Raw genomic sequence first — 21323 nt, 5'->3', positions numbered from 1 at the left:
TACTTCCAATTTAATCATCTCAATTCTCTCTTACAAGTGTAAATTAAGTTCACAACTCCCTTGTAAGAACTGGTCTCACAAAAGACAGGCCAGCCCCATTTGGCATGACAGACAAGAAAGAGAAATACGTGACCCCATGAGTATAAAAGATAGGTCCAGCACACACTCACTTTGAGTGACATTCTACCCTCTACCTGCTGGTCGGGTTAGGTGTTTGACCTCCCGAGGTTCTATGGGGACGCCCACCTCGTATTTTCGTCTTTCCTAGGAATTGAGGGACCGGCCCTGGCCTGACATGCTGGAGTCGAGAGGCACAGAAGGGGGTAAAAATTGAACCTGGATGTGGTCCTCTGTCTTAAGTGTACACATAGAAAGAGTAAGCTGTTACTTGGTACCATTATTTCTATTTTTCTATCTTTATCTTCTTTGTAACCATTTTTAAGATCTATATTTTGCTAGTAGTTAAGAAATAGAACAATAGAACATTGCAACCATATGATTTATAAGCTTCCTCAAATAAACCTGTAACTGTTTAAGTTTTAACCTGACTCCTTCAGTTGCTGTAATAGAACCAAGCACAATTTAAAAGAACTTCAGCCGGTCATAAAGGGACAGACACAGGGAGAGCTTGGGCGTTTGGATGTGTGTCACTCCCAGGTGACAAGATCCGTTGGGGCACCTTTTCAGCCTTTCCTAGGCTGCCCTCTGCGAAGGAACCCCTGTGTTCTAGCAGCTAAAATCTAAGGTGTAATAAGCTCTTCCTATATAACGGGGCGTCTGTTGGCCTGCTGGCCACCCTCTGCGATGGGACCCCGGTCCTAGCAGTAAAGACACGGATGTTAAACCTTTTCTCGGAAACACACACACACACACACACACACACACACACACACACACACACACACACACACACACACACACACACACACACACACACACACACACACACACACACACACACACACACACACACACACACACACACACACACACACACTGCCCTGACCGTCGGCTGACATTACTGTAGCACTATTTAGAGCCATAATGTTTCCTTGGATGTGTGCATGCAACCTGCAGAAAAGACAACAGGAAATGAGTATGGCCAATAGTGAAATTTCTCCCTTAGATTGCAACAGTAAAGAAAAAGTCATTCTGTTAGACAATGTTAATTGTCAATGGCAGTACCATAGATGTGATGGAAAAAGCATTAGAGAAAGTCCTCCTGATGCAAGTTTTTGTTCTACACTTATTCCCTTGTTAACTGTAATTTAATGGCACCTCAAGTACACAGAAGTACCTGGCCTTTTAGATTTGTATTTTTCTTTTTCAGTCTATTCCCCACAAAATAGGAACTACCAGCAAATGAAGGTAACAAAAAGTCCAGATAGATAAGTTATTATACCATGACCAAGTAAGTACCATCAGATGAGTTAAACTCTTCCTTTCCCAAAAACAAAAGTAAGATTTTAGGAAAGTATAAGAGGCATGCCCCAATGGCCAAATTTCTGAAGGGGCCTTAACTAAGTCTAAAACTGTGCATCTATTTTTCCTGTGACAAAGTTTTTAGATTTTTCGGCTTCTACATTTACGAATCTGAGAGGACAAAAATTCTGAATTCAGAGAGCAAACTGCACTTTAGCTGCGCAGACAAGCCTGGAAGTTAGCCAATTTGCCTGTATGATTGCCATTTATGCTTGGAAAAATCACATTATTTTACATTCTTGAAAACTCAGACAAGAAAAACTACTCTAACAATTTTAAGTCAATAAGCATGATCCAAGTCTAAGTAAATGAAATGGGGCTTGAAAAATATTTTAGAAACTAGCCAATAGTCTGTCATAAGACGTGATTTTCGGGTCTCTCCTCCATGTCCATCTCTCTCTCTCTCTCTCTCTCTCCTCCTCCTCCTCCTGCCTCCCCCCAGCTCTCCTCCACCTCCTGCCTCTCTCTCCATCTCTCTCTTTCTCTTCTCCTCCCCCTCCTGCCTCTCATCCGGGGGCCCATGGAGTCCCCAGGGGTGCTGCATAGGGACCGCAGCGCCCAAACGGCCGCTTGCGCCGCTTGCTACTCCGTGGCAGCCTGGCTGAGCGGCGCAGAAGTCAGCCGAGCGCCATGGCAAGAGGCGAAGGACATGACTGAGGCAACAGTGCCGCCCAGAGGGAACAGCCAGCATTTCAGCATTACAGAGTCACAGACATTGGGCTACTATATATATGATAGAACACCTATCTCAAAATATTAATTCAGGAGAGCAGTTTTGTTTTCACAGGTGAAGTTTTTATAATATACGTACTCTACAATCATAAACATATATCTTTAGTCACTAAATTTATATGTATATAAATCTGATTCACATGTTTCATGGAGCTGCATACAAATTTTGGATCATGAGCTGCTGTAAATCGATGTGTAGCTCCATTGAAGTACATGGCGCCACATTATGTTCATACTAGTTCTGTTAGCTGAGGATCTGGCCCAAAACGGGGGCTACTATAGATGCTACTATAAGGTGGGTGCATAACTGGCTGGATAACCGTTCTCAGAGAGTAATTATTAATGGTTCACAATCTTGCTGGAAGGGCATAACAAGTGGGGTTCTGCAGGGATGTGTTTTGGGACCCGTTCTGTTCAATATCTTCATCAACGATATAGATATTGGCATAGAAAGTACGCTTATTAAGTTTGCAGATGATACAAAACTGGAAAGGGTTTCAAGTGCTTTGGAGGATAGGGTCATAATTCAAAATGATCTGGACAAACAGGAGAAATGGTCGGAGGTAAATAGGATGAAGTTTAATAAGGACAAATGCAAAGTACTCCACTTTGGAAAGAATAATCCATTCTACACATACAGAATGGGAAGCGACTGTCTAGGAAGGAGTACTGCAAAAAGGGATCTAGGGGTCACAGTGGACCACAAACTCAATAGGAGTCAACAGTGTGATGCTGTTGGAAAAAACCCAAACACTATTCTGGGATGCATTAACACGAGTGTTGTGAGCAAGACGCAATAAATCATTCTTCTGCTCTACTCTGTGCTGATTAGGCCTCAATTGGAGTATTGTGTCTAGTTCTGGGCACCATATTTCAAGAAAGATGTGGAGAAATTGGAGAAAGTCCAGAGAAGAGAAACAAGAATGATTAAAGGTCTAGAGAACATGACCTATGAAGGAAGAATGAAAGAATTGGGCTTGTTTAGTTTTGAAAGGAGAAGACTGAGATGGGACATGATAGTGGTTTTCAAGTATCTAAAAGGGTGTCACAAGGAGGAGGGAGAAAAATTGTTCTCCTTGGCCTCTGAGGATAGGACAAGAAGCAATGGACTTAAACTGCAGCAAGTTTAGGTTGGACATTAGGAGAAACGTTAGGGTGGTTAAACTCTGAAATAAGTTGCCTAGGGAGATTGTGGAATCTCCAACTCTGGAGATATTTAAGAGCAGATTAGATAGACATCTATCAGAGATGGTAGACGGTACTGGGTCCTGCCATGAAAGCAGGGGACTGGACTCAATGACCTCTCCAAGTCCCTTCCAGTTCTAGCATTCTGTAATTCTACGATTCTATGAAAATTGTTACTGAGCACAGATTTCTCTATGTTTAGCAGAGTTCTGAGCTAGGAATTAGTTATGGTTAAAGAGAGGATGCAATCTTTAAACCGGTAAGTACAGGCAGTCCCCGGGTTACGTACAAGATAGGGACTGTAGGTTTGTTCTTAAGTTGAATCTGTATGTAAGTCGGAACTGGCATCAGCCGCTGCTGAAACTGATCAGTTTCAACAGCCGCTGAATCTGGACACCAGTTCCACTTACATACAGATTCAAGATAGGAACACCAGGCGTCCCCAAGTCAGCTGCTGCTGAAACTGATCAGCAGCTGATTCCAGGAAGCCCAGGGCAGAGCAACTCTGCCTCCGGCTTCCTGTAGTCAGCCGCTGGTCAGTTTCAGCAGCGGCTGACTTTGGGACGCCTGGGGCAGAGCAGCTCGGGTGCTGCTGGCTTGGTCTAGTAGCGCGGCTGCTCCTCGGAGCTACTGGACCAACCCAGCAGCACCCCAGCTGCTCTGCCCCAGGGATCCTGATTCAGCCACTGCTGAAACTGATCAGCAGCTGAATCAGGACGCCTGGGGCAGAGCAGCTGGGGTGCTGCCGGGTTGGTCCAGTAGCGCCAAGAAGCGGTGCTGCGGGACCAAACGGCAGTGCCCCACCTGTTCTACCACAGGCCCCTGGCTTTGCTCCACGTCTCCCTGGTCTGCTGGGGGGGCACTAGCTGCGTCCCCCCCCCAGCAGACCAGGGAGACGTGGAGCAAAGTGGCGGAGCACCGGGGGCCTGACCCGTTGACGCTTCCAGATCAGCTGGAAGCGGCGCGGGTCCGGCCCCCGGGTGCTCCGCCGCTCTGTTCAGCGTCTCCCTGGTCTGCAGAACAGGGAGACGCTGAACAAAGCGGCGGAGCACCCGGGGGCCGGACCCGCGCCGCTTCCAGCTGATCTGGAAGCGGCAACGGGTCAGGCTCCAGGTGCTCCGCCACTTTGCTCCCGTCTCCCTGGTCTGCTGGCAGAGCCAGCAGACCAGGGAGATGGGGAGCAGCTTTTCTCGCCCCGGAGAAGGCGGGCGGCAGGACCAGGCGTCCCGCTGCTCTAGTTCTCCGGGGCGAGAAATCCCCATTCGTAACTACGGATCCGACATAAGTCGGATCCGCGTAACTCGGGGACTGCCTGCATAAAGTAGTCTAGCTAGTAAAATAAGAGCTCAGAATGCTCATGCATGCATGCTTACAAATAGACAAAAATTACCTTTCTGCATTCTGATGAACAAGATTAACCTGGCAATAAGCCAACTATATCTTTTCACGTATATATAAAGTTGCTTGAACTGAAAATGAATTGCTCAGCATGAGGGATATATAAGTTTTCTATGACCAGCTATTCTTGAAGAATTTCTCCCTTGAACTACTTTACCTTTACATTTAATACAGACAATAATATCTTGTACTGTGTTGTCACTTATATTTTTAGCTGGTAGAAAGCAAGAGCCTTCATGCAAAGTAAGTCCTCCATGAATAGAACTACTATTGGGTTCACTGGAGTCCCATACAAGAAGGAAATTTGCAGGATCAGGCTACACATTTTTTTTTTGTTACTTCTGGTTGCTTCCTTTTAACCTATTTAAAAATACCAATTGAGGATCTTCCTGTAAAACCTGTGTCTTGTTCTAGAATTGGAAGATCTTCCACAAAAAATATTTACACAATTTGCTGGTCTTTTGAGAATGGGAGTTGCTTGTAGGAATGTAGGACAGCCTTGTAGTTACTTTTTCATTTAAAAGTCACCTCCATGATGGATGTATCACCACTAAAAAGATAGGTCCCATTGTCTAGCTTCTAAACAGAAACTTTCTAAATGCTATCAAATCATACAGGTGGCATATTAATATATGAGCAATCCTCATACTTTACTGATAATGGACTTTCGGTTGCTTCTGACATACAAATGGATACTGTGGAATTATCCCAACAGACCTATAAAGTAGTGGCTCTCAAACTGATGACAAAGAGATGGCTCAGCATTATAAGGTATAAAGGCCATTTTATTTTTCCCACATGGGAACTTCTGGAGGACTTTTGTTAACATGGTCCACGGTCTTACAAAGCTGTGTCAGCAGAGGATCAGGGATTTGGAAAGTGTCTGTACATTCTTATTTAATTTTCATTTGTTGAACTGTTTTGCTTTCTTTTTTCTTCTTTGTGATATTACTTCACTTGTATTATAACATAGATAAAAATACTAAAGAAAAGATCTCAAAATTCACTCTCATTTTACTTGGATATGAGGCTCCCCAACCAGATGCAGGGAACAAATTTGGTGTATAGCATACCACCAGAAAACTGATTTGTTCAGGTGATGTAAAAAGATAGGTACCCAAATCCACAGTTGGGCATCTAAATAAAAGTGGCTTGCTTTTAGGAGATGTTGTACAGCTACAGATTCCATTGACTTCTAAGGAAGTTGTGGATGTTTAACATTTCTTAAAATCAGTCCTCTTTTATTTAGATGCTTAAATATATATGTAGCTGCCTAATTTTGGGGCATATACTTTGAAAATGTTGGCCACAGTATCCATGGATTTTAATATATTAATTTACTTTAAATAACATAAAATCCATAGAGTTTATTTTAATGGCTGTTTACATGACCTACAGAATTACAACATTTATTCCATTCTGATTCTTATTCTTCTCCCATGCATGCCCTGCAACATAAAATGAAAATAAACAAGCACTGTATATATTAATAGCCCTACAAGTCTCGTATCAAAACCAAATCATTAAAAAGAAAAAATGTGTCCATGCTACAGTTTCTCCTTGTAAAGGGAAAAGGTTAGGATTGAAATGGGTATTCATTTCATTATTATAAATAACAAATATTTCTGGAATTGTGTTTGGTGTGGAGCTCTAACATGTTTCACTGGTAATGTTTTCAGTTCAATTTCCCTGCAGATTAATTTTCAATAGCTTCCATTCTGGTTACAATATTATAGTGTATTTATTCTCTTCAAGAATTTAGAGACACTGTTACTGATGACATCAAGGAAAATATTCATATTGCTACATCCCTTTAAAAACGATGTAAAATGCTTCTCAAAGGAAACATTAACATGGACATTTTAATTCTACATAGCATTAGGATTCACGCGCTAAAACCATGCTTCTTTGAATGAAAATCAGCACAGCCCCTCCCGATTCAAGTCTTTGTATGCAACGTGTCAGTCATCCATTTACATTGCTGGTGCAATTCCAAAGAGTTTAACTAACATCTCTAACTGTAAAAATACTTCCAAGTGGATTCCCTAGGCAGCCACCCTCACGCTCAGCCATGCTGTCAAATATGAAACAGAGCAGCTTTCGGGTGAAAAAAAAAAACCCGTCCCCAGACTGCATTCAGTGCATCCATGACTCTTAATCAGAGTGCCCGAAGCATCAGTTTTTTACAAATTTTAAAGGACGCGTATTTAACTGTAATAACCAGCCCTAAAGAGCAGGAATCGTTATCACAGTCTCCCAGCTGGGGCAGCATAGCAATGCAGTTGAATCCAACAGCAGGCAGCCAAATGTCTTGTATCAATTATCTACAGACAGCGATGTTCACAAACCGACACGCCTCCAAGGCCAGCGTTTGGAGCAGGAGCCGAAGATTTTGTTCTCCAGAAGACCTAGCCCCGCCTCTCCCCGTTGGGCTGCAGTAATGGGAGCAGGCATGGCTAGATCCTTTTGAGAAGTGTAGCTCTTTAGCTCCTCTCACAGCTGTTCCAGTCTCAGTGCCCTGCTGACCCTCCCTGCCCAGCTTTCCACGAGAACACGATTAATATCCTTTCAAGCAAAGACGTGACGAAAGCATCATCGATTTTCTTCCTTGCAGCTCCCAGACTCCTGCAATGCACAGCGTGGTACCAGAGAATATACCGAGATCCACGCCATTGCCTGGCAAAGCAACATGCTCCTATTTTCGTAAACAAGTCAAATACCCCCTGACCGTCCAGCGCCAACATTCATGCGGCAAAATCACGGCCTATTTTTATCCTTGCAGAAGTCTTATTCAAGCACAGCTGACTGGCCTTCCCCTCCCGCCCCCAATTCCCGGGCTACTGTGGCTCCTCACAGCCTTGCAAAGCAAATACGCTCATAGTCCTGCAAGCAAAAGGCAAGAGATTTGCCATGTGCCCTGATCCTGCACCTTCATTCCTGAGCTGCGGCCTCCTGCAAAGCGCTTTTCCTAGGGAAACCCGTCCTCCCCCATCAGCACACACTCACTGTGGCCGTGGTGGAGAATTTCCTCAACAGCTGGGGGACTTTCCACAACATTTCGGCAGGATTTTTGGTGCCAGCGGGTCACAGGTCTGAGGCTTTACCCGGAGCAGCTGCTGCGGTGCAGAAGGGAACACCTGTCCCCGGGAGCCTGCAGAGGCAGAGGGGGCGGCGGCCCAGGCTGAGTTGCTTGTCTGATGCAACCGAAGCTGGATGCCGGTGGCCGCGAGCCAGGCAGGCGCGCGCGCGCGCACAGACCAGCAGCTTCGCTAGCGCGCGCGCGCCTCCCTGCCCACCCGGGGGCTGCAGCGCAGCAGGCTCCCGCGTCCCGGCTGAATCGCTGCCAGCAGCCTGCCCGAGCGGAGGACGCTTCTCCTGCTGCACCTGCCCCTCCGTGCGCTGGAGAGCGGGTTGGTTCTTCCGTTGTTCGTGACGTTGCAAGCCGATCCGGGTGGCCAGGGCCGAACTGAGCCGCCAGCCCGCCCGACAAGAGCAGGTTTGGCGGGGGAGCTCCAGCAAGAACAGAGTCCCCAAGTTGCCCCGTGGGGAGATCAGGCCATCAGCCGTTTCCCTAGTCCGAACAGGTGTTTCGTGCTCCCTAGCTGGTGTCCCTGCAGCAGATCGAAGACAGGCGCGGCTCAAACATTGCAGAGCTTGCAGGGGGCAGGAGGGTTTTGGTGGCTTTTCTTGCCCAGAAGGAGGGAAACTGCTTTACACGCTGAACAGGTAAGGCAGGTCTGCTGCAGTAGTGTGCCTGCTCCCTGCCATGTGCCTTGGACAGGTGAGAGGGTGGCTGTTCTTCTGCTCTAGTTGTGGTCCTATGCCAGGCCCAACATCCAGTTGAGTTATCCTGGAGCACAAACTGAGCTTTTGAGTTTGCTGGTTGGCATCACTAAGAATCCTGAAGATGAATGCCCAGCTGAGTGAATTTCATGGGATGGTGTTTGAGGAGTCAATAGCCTGAAGGAAGGGCAGGTTTTATGCATGCACCATAACCCATGGTGTTGTTGAGGCCACATGTAACCAGGCAGGCAAACAGAACTTGGGACCTCTGGAGTTTAGTGCATGACCTCTTGAGCTAAAAGCTATTGGCCTAAGCCTATAGAGCACACTCATTCTTTTTCTCTGTAAGTGGTCTAATGCCACTAGGCGGGACAGTGAACACACCCAGCAGGTGTGTGTGTTACACAAGCTCAACCCCCTCCCCTCAGAAGATAAATAAAAATGACCTGGCACTAATGATTTTTTTAAAATTCACAAATTAAAAATCAGTCACATGAATTCAGGGGCAACACATGATTTCTGAATGTTTGAGAGTGGTAGTACTGTTAGCAGCAATCTTATTCTTGACCACAGTGTAGAGTGACACTGGGAAATTAATAACCAGACATAGTTGGAAACCTTTGTCAAAAATTATGTTGTGATGAAAGCCAGAAACAAAATTTCACAATTTTTGGCAAACATTATCTATCCATCTCTAACATCTTTAACTTCTCTTATTCCAAATCCCTTTTTGTTTTTATTTGAGGTGTTGAATGTACAGATTGAACCTCTCTAGTCCCTTACCCTTGGGACCTGACCAGTGCTGAACCAGAGAATTTGCTAAACCCCAGGAGGTTAATATTGCTTAGCAGCATTACCAACACTTACACTGCTTACTGGACTTTTAAAAGAAATGTAGGGGTAAATTAGAGCTAAATAACATTAAATAACACTGAGAGCCAGGTCTAATGGCTGTAAACAAACTTCATGGAACCAAGGGAAAGTTGGCCATTCCCATGATAAGTGACATTTGGCTAACTAAAATCATGTAAAACCATGGATGTTGCCAGACCAGAGATTGCCAGACTAGAAAGGTTCAACCTGTAGTAAACACAGTGCATACAGAAACCTATCTAGTCTCCTTTTTATTTAATGACACAGGTAAAGAACAGATGCCTTATCAAAACCCTGCTGCAAACAATCTGTGTGGAGCACAACCACCATGTATATTTTACCTCTTCTATTTTTTTCTCTGCTGTTTTTGTATCTTCATACCCTAATAACAAAAGCATGGGTTTTTTTGGAGTAAAATGTAGCAAGGCAAAGAGAAACAGGGCACCAGCAGTGATGCTGTGCTGAAACTAGCTCCTCTTTCCCCTTCTGAGACATATAATTAATTTGAGCCCTTCATACTGAGTCCCCTTAGTTTTCTTTACCGCTAGAGTTCCTTCTTGAAGGAGGTGGCTGATTTAATGTTCCATGGGGAAAGGGTGTGAGTGGGTAGGCAGTACATTGGTAGTCTGACAACTGTTTCCAATTATATCCAGATTTAGCCACGTTGCAGGGTCCTGGAGCCCAGGCAGCAGCCTGAGCCAAAACATCTACTCTACAATTAAACAAGATCTTAGCTAGAGCCCCAGTCAGATGGCACTGACTAGCCTGGGTTTTTAATTACAGTGTAGACATAAGAGGCCCATCCCTGGAAGATGAGGAAGACAATGAGAGGGTCAGACACATAGGAGAAGAGGAGGGAAGAAAATGGCTATGCTGTCATAACGAGGGATGTTAAATATTGGTTAATTGAATAGTCAATTAACCTCATGAATTCTTATCGATTAGTTGACTATTCTATAGTCCTCGGGCAGCCTCTGTCCGGGGGGAGGGGTCTGAGCTCCCGGTCTCGGCACAAGCCGGAACTGAACCGGGCTGCCTGCCCACCTGGCTCCTAATACACTTCAAATGCAGTGCCGCAGTGGGGGGGGTAGGTCCAGGACTCAGTGCAAGCCAGGACTGAGCTGGGCTGCTGGCCAGCCTGCTAAAAATGTACTGGCAAAGGGGGGAAGGAGGAAAATGCGTGTAGTCTATAGCATTAACCTATAAGCTTTTGCTTATTATTACATCCCTTGTGGATGGATTCATATAGCCATTTCAGGGAAGTCAAGACAAGTTCCTGAAACGTGTAACCAGCACAGAGCTCAATAGAGCACAAAGGATGCTAGGCTAGGCACTGGTACTTTAAGTATATGCACCAGCCCACTCCATACCAGACAGGGGGAAAAAAACAAAAAACAAACAAAAAAAAGTATTGACTCTCTGTATTTAGTGTCCAGGGCAAAAATCCTTACAGCTTAATTGTAAGCCCCATTTTCTCTTGGTTACCCATATGATATTGCCCATGTGTGAGAGCTCTCTCCTTTGCAATCACTGCAGAGCTGCTACTTCTCCTTCAATAGAGGGGCCAGAAAGTGGATTTGCAGGTATGGGAAGCACAACAGAGCTAGCAAAGAGTGGGAAATAAGTCATGCCACCCTTTTATCTGGTACAGTTTCTTTCCACCTGGAGTAGAGAGATGACAAGGACTGAATTGTATCTGCTTCTTAGTGTGCTCTATGGCTTATTCTGATGCTCTCCCCTCCCCCGCCATTTAGATCTCATTGTAATTCAATTACAATCTAGATCATGAATGCATCTTTAGCAGTGGTTCCCAATCTTTTTGAGCAAATGGACCCCTTTTCAATCTATTAAAATGTCACAGACCGCCCCCCCCAAATGATCCATATTTGCAAGCCCTACTAAACCCTTCACACCACTCCTATAGCTTTTGAATGGTTAGAGTGGGGGTAATGTACCCAAAAAAAAAGAAAAAATGGTAAAAAATGACCCATTTACAGACCGACTCCAGAGTACAGTCGCAGCTTGGCAGCTTTTGTGTGGGCTGAGGGATGTACAGACTGCAAGGCATGGAGCTTCTCAGGTCCCATTGGCTGCTGTTTGCCCGCACTGCTTCCTCAGCTCCTGTCCCCTCCGTCCCCTGTCTATCCATGGAGTGAGGGGGCTCATGTGGCCAAAGGAAGCTCTGGAGCTGCCAGCTCCTCTAGGGTGGAATGTTGAGAGGGCAGGGGGCAAGGGCAGAACTTCGGGAGCACGGTGGAGAGCAGCCATATGCACCAGGACGCGGCCTGCTAAGCATGAGAGGCATGCAAGCACTTTCCCCTCGCTCCCTTAGCGTCTGGGGAACGGGATCAAAAGCAAGCTGCAACCCGGAGTGCACAGCTGCTGCCCCTTTGTGCTCCAAGTCATGGTTTGCTTTTGATCCCGTTCCCCAGATGCTAAGGGAGCAAGTGGAAAGTGCTTGTACCCCATGCATGCCTCTCACACACCAGCCAGGCGTGAGATACAGAGGCAGCAGTATGGGGTAGCATCAGCCCCTGTCCATGGGGAGACCGAAGTGCACTGACATCCCCTGGAGTAGCCTCTATCCATGGCAAGCCTGGGCCCATTGAGGACAGAGGCTTTTCCGCAGCAGCCTACCCCTGCCCCCGCTTTCCCCACTGCTGCCTTTGACTTCCCTTACTCCTCGTACAATGAGGGTTACAGAAGTCGGAGTAAGAAGTCCTTCAACTTGACAGTATTTTGACACTATTTTGAAATAACGTCCTGCTGTGTAGACGCAGACTAAGTTATTTCAGAATAGCGCTAGTTATTTCAAAATAGTGTTGCAGTGTAAATGTACCCTAAGGGGCCCTATTTGTAGCTGCTTTCACACAGTAGAAAATAAAAATTAATACAAACAAAAATCCATGGAAGATAACTAATTTTCAGAAATGAGGGTCAAAATGTCCAAAGAAGTTCAGCAGAGCAAAGCCCATACAAACCCCTTTTAAGTCTGCATATGCACTTATCAATCAAAACTAGTCCTGACTTGCTGTCACTAGAAATCTAATCATTTTTGCAAACAAATCTGAGTCAATGTCAAAGAAGATCCAGCGGCACTTAACATTGAACTACAAGACTACTCATTGTTTTTACAACACCAATGCAACTGAACAAAGAGTGCCACCTAGTGATTAAACTGAAAAGGATGAATCAGTTATTTCAAAAACTGTATCATAAAAGGAAAACATGTGGCTTACTTCCATAAAAACATTGTTATTTAAGCTTACCTCACTTAAAACCTTTTCTCCAAATGTCTTCTTTCAAAATAACATTCTCATTCAAAAAATTCTCATTTCTGCCTTCTATTTCGTGCTCACTTAGGGTACGTCTAGAAAGCAACATTATTTTGAAATAACTGGCATTATTTCAAAATAACTTAATCTGCGTTTACACATCAAGCAGTTATTTCAAAATAATTTCAAAATACTGTTAAGCTGGAGGACTTCTTACTCCGATTCCTGTACAAAGAGTAAGGGAAGTCAGAGAAAGAGTGCTCTATTTTGAAATAAGTGCTGTGTAGACGCTCCCAATTTCAAAATAAGCTATTTTGAAATAAGCTACGCAATTGACATAACTCAATTTGCATATCTTATTTTAAGTTAAGTCCTGCTGTGTAGACGCACCCTATATAGACATCTCTATACACATGATTACAGAGCTTGGCAATTGTTCACAATGTCTGGTTAGTTCACTTTGTTCACATTTTGCAGTCTCATAAAAACTCACACACTCTGGAATATATTTCTCCTATATATTCAGTTCACGTATTGTTTTATTTTTAAAAATTGGAAGCTATATCCTGACTTTAAATATATGAGACCTTCACTGACTTCAATGAAAGTTGCATATACATGGAATATGGCCCTGAATCTCAAGTCTAAATTAGGGATGTGAATGGTTAACTGGTGGGGGGTCGGGAGAACCTACCCCCCCTTCTCTCACCTGTTATAGGCAGGGGATTTCTCCAGTTTCATGGGGCCCACAGCAGGCAGGGGGTGTTCCACTGGCCAGAGCAGTTCCTGCCCACAGCAGCACTTGCCCCGGGTGCCATGTGCAGGGGCATTCCACCCCCTATTTAATAGGTTAACCTTAACATTTAACCTGTTAACTAATTAAATGTGATTTTATATCCTTAGTCTAAATTAGGGCCCAGTTCCTCCAGGAGCTTAATACAAATGTGAAGATAACTGTGCATTTATCCATTTACCACTGAGTTAAATGGAAAGTGAGAGAACCTTGTCCTTTCTGATGCTCAGCATGTTGCAGGAGTGGGCAAGAGGCTGCCACTGGGCTGGATCCAGCCCGCCAAGCCATCAGATCTGACTCATGGCTGCCTCAGCAGAACCCTAAGGCAGAGATTAGTTCGGCTACGTCTACACTGGCATGATTTTGCGCAAGAACTCTTTTGCGGAAGAGTTCTTGTGCAAAAACTCTTCCAGAAGAGAGCGTCTACACTGGCATGTGCCTTTGCGCAAGAGATGTGCTTTTGCGCAAGAGCATCCATGCCAGTGTAGACGCTCTCTTGCACAAAAAAGCTCTGATGGCCATTTTAGCCTTAGGGCTTTCTTGCGCAAGAAATTCATGTTGCCTTTCTACACTGGCCTCTTGCGCAAGAACAGTTGTGCAAGAGGGCTTATTCCTGAGTGGGAGCATCATAGTTCTTGTGCAAGAAGCACTGATTGCACACATTAGAATGTCAGTATTCTTGCGCAAGAACTTGTGGCCTGTGTAAGACAGGCAGCAAGTTTTTGCGCGTTTTTGCACAAAAGCAAGCATTTTTGCGCAAGATCTCACCAATGTAGACACAGCCTTCATGTTTTTAAAAGCCAGCTGTTCTCTGCTCAGGAGGGCTGGGGAGGGAGAAGGAGGAGGACTTCTTGTGCTGTTCCCGCCCCCCAGCAAAATCTCTTAGCTCCCACTGGTCAATCTCTCAGTTTCCGGCTAATAGGAGCCAAGAATTTTTGATGGGCACAGGGGCGGAATATGAAGCATTCTCTCTCCCTCCCTCCTGCCCCTTCTCTCTCATGCCAGCAGTGGAACAATGAGCAGCCTACAGCAGGCTGTCTGCCTCAGGTTTCTGCTGGTAAGTGCCTCCCAGCCAGAACCTGCCTCTGGCACCCCAGCTCTCTATCCCCCCTCCACATACTCAAACCCTCTGCCTCCTCCTGCACCCATACTCCCTCCCAGATTTGGCACCACAATCTCCTGCCCCAGATCACAGTCCCCTCCTAGCCTAGGTCATATCCCAGAACCCTGCATCCCAGCCCTCTGCCCTAGGTCACAACTGTCTTCTTCACCAAAACTCCTTCCCAGACCCCATTCTTCCTCCTGCACCCCACTTCCTTACCCTAAGCTCCCTTCTGCACCTTACCTCCATCCCAGACCCCAGAATTTTTCCATTTATATCCCGGAAGAGTGCAGCCCTCGACCACTTTCTAAAATCTTGGAATGGCCCCTCATCAAAAATTATTGCCCACTCCTGGCATGTTGTATAATCAAGCTCTTAATTTTTTTGTGGCCTTAAAAAAGATATTTGCACAGAAACCAGTTAACTGAGGAGTGACACTAGTGCCATGTACCAAAAATACATACATCATCTCTCTTTTTTCAAGTTATCCCACAGATTGACTTATTATTTCTGTTATTTGACAAGAAATGAATCTCCGCACTATTGTTCCAAGTCTGTTCTTTTCACCTCTATTTAAACAAGATACAAATTGATCATGGAGATTTCAAATGTCTTAATAAAACACACACAGCAAAACCTTTCTTCCCTAGAAACCACTTTCTGTCTATATTTATTAGTCCTTTGGGCTCCTAATGGAATTGAATAAATGCCAAATGATGAAATTGCTGTCTTCACCTAGGTAAGTGTAACATGGGGCAAATCTGTAGCTGCTATGAATATAACTGCTGGTGCTCCTGACGCTATTGCAATTGTTAACCTTGATCTCAGTGATATTGCTCTTGCTGCTGTAGTCCCTTTTGTGGCTGTTATTCTTTCTATTGAAATTGGTGCTACCACTGGTGACACTGCTCCTGATGTTATTGCTACCTCTGCAGCTGGTACACTAGATGGTGGCACTGCTGTTCTCAGTGGACCTATTCTTGATGTTCCTCCCAAATCCTGTAACCTTAGGTGCTCCCCTTCTTTATTGCTGCTCTTATTTTAAACCTAATTATTGCAATGGCTGTTATTACAACTTTCTGCTGCTGCTTTGGACTGGAAGTAGGGATGTAAAAGGTTAACTGGTTACCAGGTAAGCATTAGTCTTACTGGCATGCTTACCTGTTAACCACAGTGCCTGGCTGGTGGGAGCAAATTCTCCTTTCTTCCGTTGGCCTTTGGCCAGCAGGACCTCAGTTGCAGGGGGCCTGGCCGAGCCAGCACGGACCCCTGGTTACGCACCTGCAGGGCCAGATCATGGCATGGCTAGAGCAGCACCCCACCCATGGTATGGAAGGGCCAGAGCAGTTCCCTGCTTTCCACACAACCAGGCCAGAGCAGCCCCCTGGCTGTGGTGCTGTTGGTGTGGCAGAGGTCCTGCCAGACCAACAAGAGCCCATGAGCTCTCCATGGTTAACTGGTGAAATTATTATAAGTATATTGTTTAACTTTAATGGATATTTACGTCCCTAGTCAGACATATTATTTGCGACCTAGAAGCTGGAGTCAGGGTCTCAGTACATATTTCACAAACATGGGGGAGCCAACAGCCATGCTGGACCCCTGGGCAAAGTGAGGGGGAGCGTGGCTTTGCATTTCTGGAAGGGGGGGGGGGTAAGGAGGCCTGGGCAGAAGGGCTGGGGCAGCCAGCCCTCACTGCTGTTCAGATGACTAAGAACTAGCCCCTTCCAGTCTTTATAGTAGCCTGAAGCACATCATGGGGTACTCTGGCAGCAATTTAAAGGAAATGGGGTTCCAGGCACTGCTACAACCCTGGGCCCTTTAGAAATGCCAGACCCAAGGGCAACTGCCCCTATTGCCCTCCTTCCCCCCAGCCTCCGCATCAGCAGGCCTGCACAAACCAGCCTCCGCATCAGCAGGCCTGCACAAACCAGAGCTGAAAGTAAGCCGGTGTGCTGTTCTGGCAAGAAAGAGCTGGGTTTGATGAAGCACTTGGCTGCAGGTGGAGGTGTGGCACACTCCCAAATGAGCTTCTGAGATTTGCAGGGTGCTATTTATGGAGTGAGTGACCCAGGCTGTGAGCTTCCCTTGCTCAAGAGTGTTGAAAGGGAACAGGAAGCAGACTCCTAGTATGAATCTTGGTGAGTGGGAGGCTTGACCTCCCTGCTGTACCATACCAATTGCGCCTGTGCTCTCTGCATCCACACATACCCCATGCCCTGAGCCCCCCTTCACACCAACCCTGACTCCTGCAGCTACCAACATACATACCAAGCTCCCTCCCCTGAGCCCCCACATCCTCAAGTTCCTGCCCTGACACCTCCACACACACCCTGCTCCCTGGCCTAAGACCGTATCAATGTTCTAATTTTTTCCAACAATGTGCAGAATAAATTTTTGTTACATGCACTGTGGCATGTGCAGGTGTGCACCCCAAGTAGAAAAACATGCTACCAGCTGTGGGCATTGTGGGTGCTCAACTAATCAGCTGAGTAGCATTTGAACCTTTCCTGAGTGCCCATGTGCTCAGCTTAGAGGGAACACAGGACTCCACCCCCTAGGCTCCGGCCCTGACGCCTGCACCTCCACTCCCTCCCTTGAGCCCCCCACACTGTCTGTACCCCATATTGTATCCTTTGGTATATATGGTTGTGACTATTTTCTTCCACTATTTGATCTGAGGAAGTGGGTCTGGCCCACGAAAGCTCATCACCTAATAAACCATCTTGTTAGTCTTTAAAGTGCTACCTAGTCCTGCATTTTGCTTCAACTACCCCAGACTAACACGGCTACCTTTCTATTACCATATTTACAGGGACTGTTGTATGGCAACTCCACGCCCTCACCTGCTACAACAGTGTCTGTAAGAAATTTAAGTAACTTTCATCAAACCCAACACAACGTCCCCACTCACAGTGTTAAATAGATCAGACAGGTCCCGGGTGGGGAAACTGAGGCACCGGGAGCGACGCCACCTGCGGTCACCCAGGAGCTCAGTGTCAGAGCCGGGAATGGCTGCCCGGGCTCCGGCCCCGCAAGCCAGCGCCAGGCGCACCGAGCGGGGCTGTGGCGGTTGCCGGTCCTGCCCTTGCACCGCGGGCCCAGCCAGGCGGCGGCGGCGGCTGCAGTTCCCACGGCTGCTCCAGGAGGGGGCGCTGCTGCTGCGGCCCCTCCGGGCCAGGACCTGGCTCCTTCGCTGGCTCCGTCCCTGCCGCCCTCGCGCTCGCCCCGCCGCACTCCATTTCCCGGCGTGCAGCGTGCGCATGCGCGCCGCCGGAAGTCTCGTGCCGGAGGCCGGGCGCTGCTGCCATGGCGCTGGAGACCCTCTCTCCGGACTGGGAGTTCGACCGCTTCGACGACGGTTCCCAGAGTAAGCGGCGGGGGAGGGGCGCGAGAAGAGCGCCCCGGGCCCCTCCCCTTCGCAGCGGGGCGCGGGCGGGAGCCAACGGCCAAGAGCGCGGCCGGTGGGGGGGACAGGGACGGTTGCACCCGGTTGTCCAGCAGCGCCTGCCTGTCACGCGCGTGCCCTCCGCAGGCGGGGGGGGGGGGAGGGGAGTGACCCTTCCCTGCTTTGTCCTGGGCCTGGCCCCCTGGGAGGCAGCGCGCCCGGAGCCGGCCGCGGGTCAGTGTCGCTCGTCCCGGCCCTGTCTGGCTGCAGGCTGGGCTTGGGGTCGCACCGGTGTCCGGCCTGGTGAGGTCACCGCCGCCAGCTGCCTGCGCTGGGGCAGGACCAGGCAACCTGTCCTCGCCCATCCCTGCCTGCTCTGGCCGCTCTCCAGTGATGGGGCGTCCCTGGCAGCTCTTACCGCGGGAGTGTTTCTAGTACCTGCGCCTCCCTTGCTGCAGTTTAAGGCAATTGACTTCTTATCTTGGCTTCAGTGGCTATGGAGAGCAGTTGATCATCGTTCCCTGTGCCCCTTCTCTCAGTGTATTTGACGGTTATCATCAGGTCATCCCCTCCTCCCCGGTTTTTTTTCAGGACTAAACATGACTTTTCTCCATAGGTCAGGGTTTTGTGTGTGTTTTTTAATCCTTTATTATTTTTGTTGCTCTCATCTGGACTCTTTCCAGTTTCTCCAGATCTTTCCTAAATTGGCACCCAGATTTAGATAAGTTCCTAGCTAAGCCCTCACCAGTCCTGAGTAAAGTAGGAAAGTACTTCCTTTGTCTTGAATACAATACTCCTGATAATACCTCCTTTCCCCCAGAATATTAGCTTCATTTGCAACTGCATCACATTGATTCATATTCAGTTTGTGGTTTAAAGGTTCATCTTTCTTTTGTTTTTCCTCCCTCCACATCCCCAGTAACTACTTGAGATAATTTAGCAAATATCCCAAACAATCATGGGAGAATCAAACAAGAGGGATAAACTGACTTTTGTCTGGTGTATTTACATGCATTGGGAATTTTTCCTGCTGAAACAGTGATGCCTCTTTCTTTGCAGTTTGTCTTGATTAGCAGATAAGTCACGCTAGAATAAATTAGTTCCGTGTTGTGTGTTTGCTGTGGCTTGAAGGGAACTAAGCCGGGCATTCTCTTGCAATTTCACTTCAACTTTTTGAATGACGATTAATTCTTTGTCAGCCTGCATGTGTGCCATTTTCTGTCCTTGTAGATTACTTAGTTTCTAAGAAAGTTCATGGAATGCACTTGTTACACTGTAAAGTACTGGATGTGCGGGGAATGGGATTGCTTCTCAGAAAACCATACAGAAAAGAAACAGAATTACCAGGCAGGTGAAAGAGGCTGGTTTGGGGCAGTCCCCTCAGAAATTTCTGAAGTGGCTCCTGATCAAAAATTATTGCCCACCTCAATCTAGACCATCCCTACCCTGCTCTTAATGTTACATTATCAGGTATAAAACTAGGCTTGGCAGAATTCAGCTTTTATTTTCTTATAATTTTGACAGATAATGTTGATTATTTTAAAGCATTTTATATGTTTAGATTTTCATTATTGCAGGAAATTACAGGAAGATTAGGGACCTGCTGGTGAAGGGTGGCAGTCAGTGTGCACATGGAGCCAGCTTAAAAGTGCGCACTGGCTTTCCAGGAGTGTGGCAGCAGGTGGGAGCCAATGTGAGCTGGGAGCCAGCATAAAAGCTGTTTACTGGTGCGCACTAGCTGCCACCTTGTGTTGTTGGTTCGGGTAACTGTTTTCAGTCGTTATACATTTAACCAATTACCTGCTTTTTAACATCCCTAATTGGTAACCTTTTAGGTGATATGCAAAAACAATATTTTACTCATTGATAGTCTGTAAATATCTTTAGCTTCTCATAAGTGTAGGTTTATTAACACCGGTGAATTGTCTACATTTCATCACTCCTGAATGGCTAGTCAGCTACTGGCTAGCAAATGTGAAAGACTGAGGACTGGAAAAGTTCAGTTTAGGTGCAGTAACATCATCTGTGTGGAAATCCATCACCAGGCTTCTGGGAAGGTATACAATATGAACACTGTCACTGGAACCAGCTTAGGGGAGGTGCCATCTTTTTTTATTATTCTTTGCTTCATAGGTATATAGCTAGAACTAGAACAGCCACCGCTCATTCAGTTTCTTGCTAATAGGAGAGAGAAGTCTTTCACTTCCCTTCAACATTTTAAGAGTGAAGGGAATGGGGACTCTCCCAACTTGTTTGCCAAGGAGTGGTGGGAGATGGTCATTGGTGATGTTAAAAATTGAGTATTTGGGTAACATTGTAACTGCTGAGATTGTCAGCAATTACACAGTTATATGTGCTGCAGGCTCTGCAGTATAAAGCTTAGCTATGGATAACTGTATAAGTAACCATTTAGCTTTTGTACTGGGGAGCCTGCAATAAAGCTATCCTGGGAGCAGGGCCACCAAATCCTGCCATCCTGGCTCCCAGGGAGGTGGCTTCACTCACTGCTGCCCTGGGAGCTAGTTGAGTATAAGCAAAACCATTAACCAACAAGCACCATTGAACCTCACTAGCACTTCTGGTTTTGAGAGAACAAGTATAAAATGGGGTTCCCTTGGAAAAGCTGAGTTATGCTGGTGTAAAATAGAGAATAGACTTATGGCATCAGCCTTATGGTCTGTGATGTTCCAAAATAAGAGGTATGTATTATGTAATAAGAAATGTAGGAAATAAGAAAATGACACTTGGTGGCAGCTTTAGATTTCTTCTTTTGCAGCTTTCTGCACTGTATACTTGAATGATAGATTTTAAACCTAGTTAATTAAACAAACCAAAAGGATTAGCTATCCTAAATCCTTTTCTTTCTAGCAATATCCAACACAGTAAATATCTTGGGAATTTACCTGTCAAATCACATTTGTACTAAAAGACATAGAGTCTTGAAGAATGATGTTTTGCAAACTGAATTACTTAAGTTACTAGCCAGTTGATCCATTTAGCGATATACATATCTTCATCAACATTATTTTCTCTCAGTAAGAAGATTATCTTATGTTTCATTCTTGCAGGTAGGGCCCTGTATTATCTTCTTGCATTGCTTACACTTGACACATTTTCCTTTTTTACCCATATCTCTTTTATTCCCAGATATGATCTCTCTTCTGCTAGAAGCCATGACAGTTTCTCTGGCAAAAGAGTGGGGGAATATAGAAAGCTGAGTGTGTGCTGAATAGGGATGTGAATGGTAAGGGTCATGCTTACCATGCCTGGTAGGGTTTGCCATGCCACGGGCAGGGGACTGCTCCAGCCTCG

The 21323-nt window shown here is 46.3% G+C and overlaps 2 protein-coding genes across 5 annotated transcripts in view; one reads left to right on the top strand and one right to left on the bottom strand.

Moving 5' to 3' along the window:
* The window catches only part of ALDH1L2 (aldehyde dehydrogenase 1 family member L2), a 69792-nt gene extending 51889 nt beyond the window's left edge, over window positions 1–17903 (bottom strand). The window contains exon 1 of one of the 2 annotated variants that reach the window (XM_075938571.1): window positions 17538–17903. In XM_075938571.1, coding sequence (XP_075794686.1) covers window positions 17538–17888 — 351 coding nt within the window. In that variant the 5' untranslated portion in view covers window positions 17889–17903. Of the gene's footprint in view, window positions 1–7803; window positions 8064–17537 lie in introns of those variants that run through there. The other variant, XM_075938579.1, reaches the window with a different exon arrangement.
* Window positions 17861–21323, top strand: part of WASHC4 (WASH complex subunit 4) — a 70008-nt gene continuing 66545 nt past the window's right edge. For all 3 annotated transcript variants that reach the window (XM_075938562.1, XM_075938557.1, XM_075938551.1), the window contains exon 1: window positions 17861–17993. In XM_075938562.1, the coding sequence (XP_075794677.1) occupies window positions 17933–17993 (61 nt within the window). In that variant the 5' untranslated portion in view covers window positions 17861–17932. The remainder of the gene's footprint in view (window positions 17994–21323) is intronic.

The sequence above is a fragment of the Pelodiscus sinensis genome, chromosome 1 (assembly GCF_049634645.1).
Source record: "Pelodiscus sinensis isolate JC-2024 chromosome 1, ASM4963464v1, whole genome shotgun sequence".
NCBI classification, from domain to species: domain Eukaryota; kingdom Metazoa; phylum Chordata; order Testudines; family Trionychidae; genus Pelodiscus; species Pelodiscus sinensis.
Note: the sequence above shows the minus strand (reverse complement) of the source record. Positions and strands in the feature narration are given on the sequence as shown.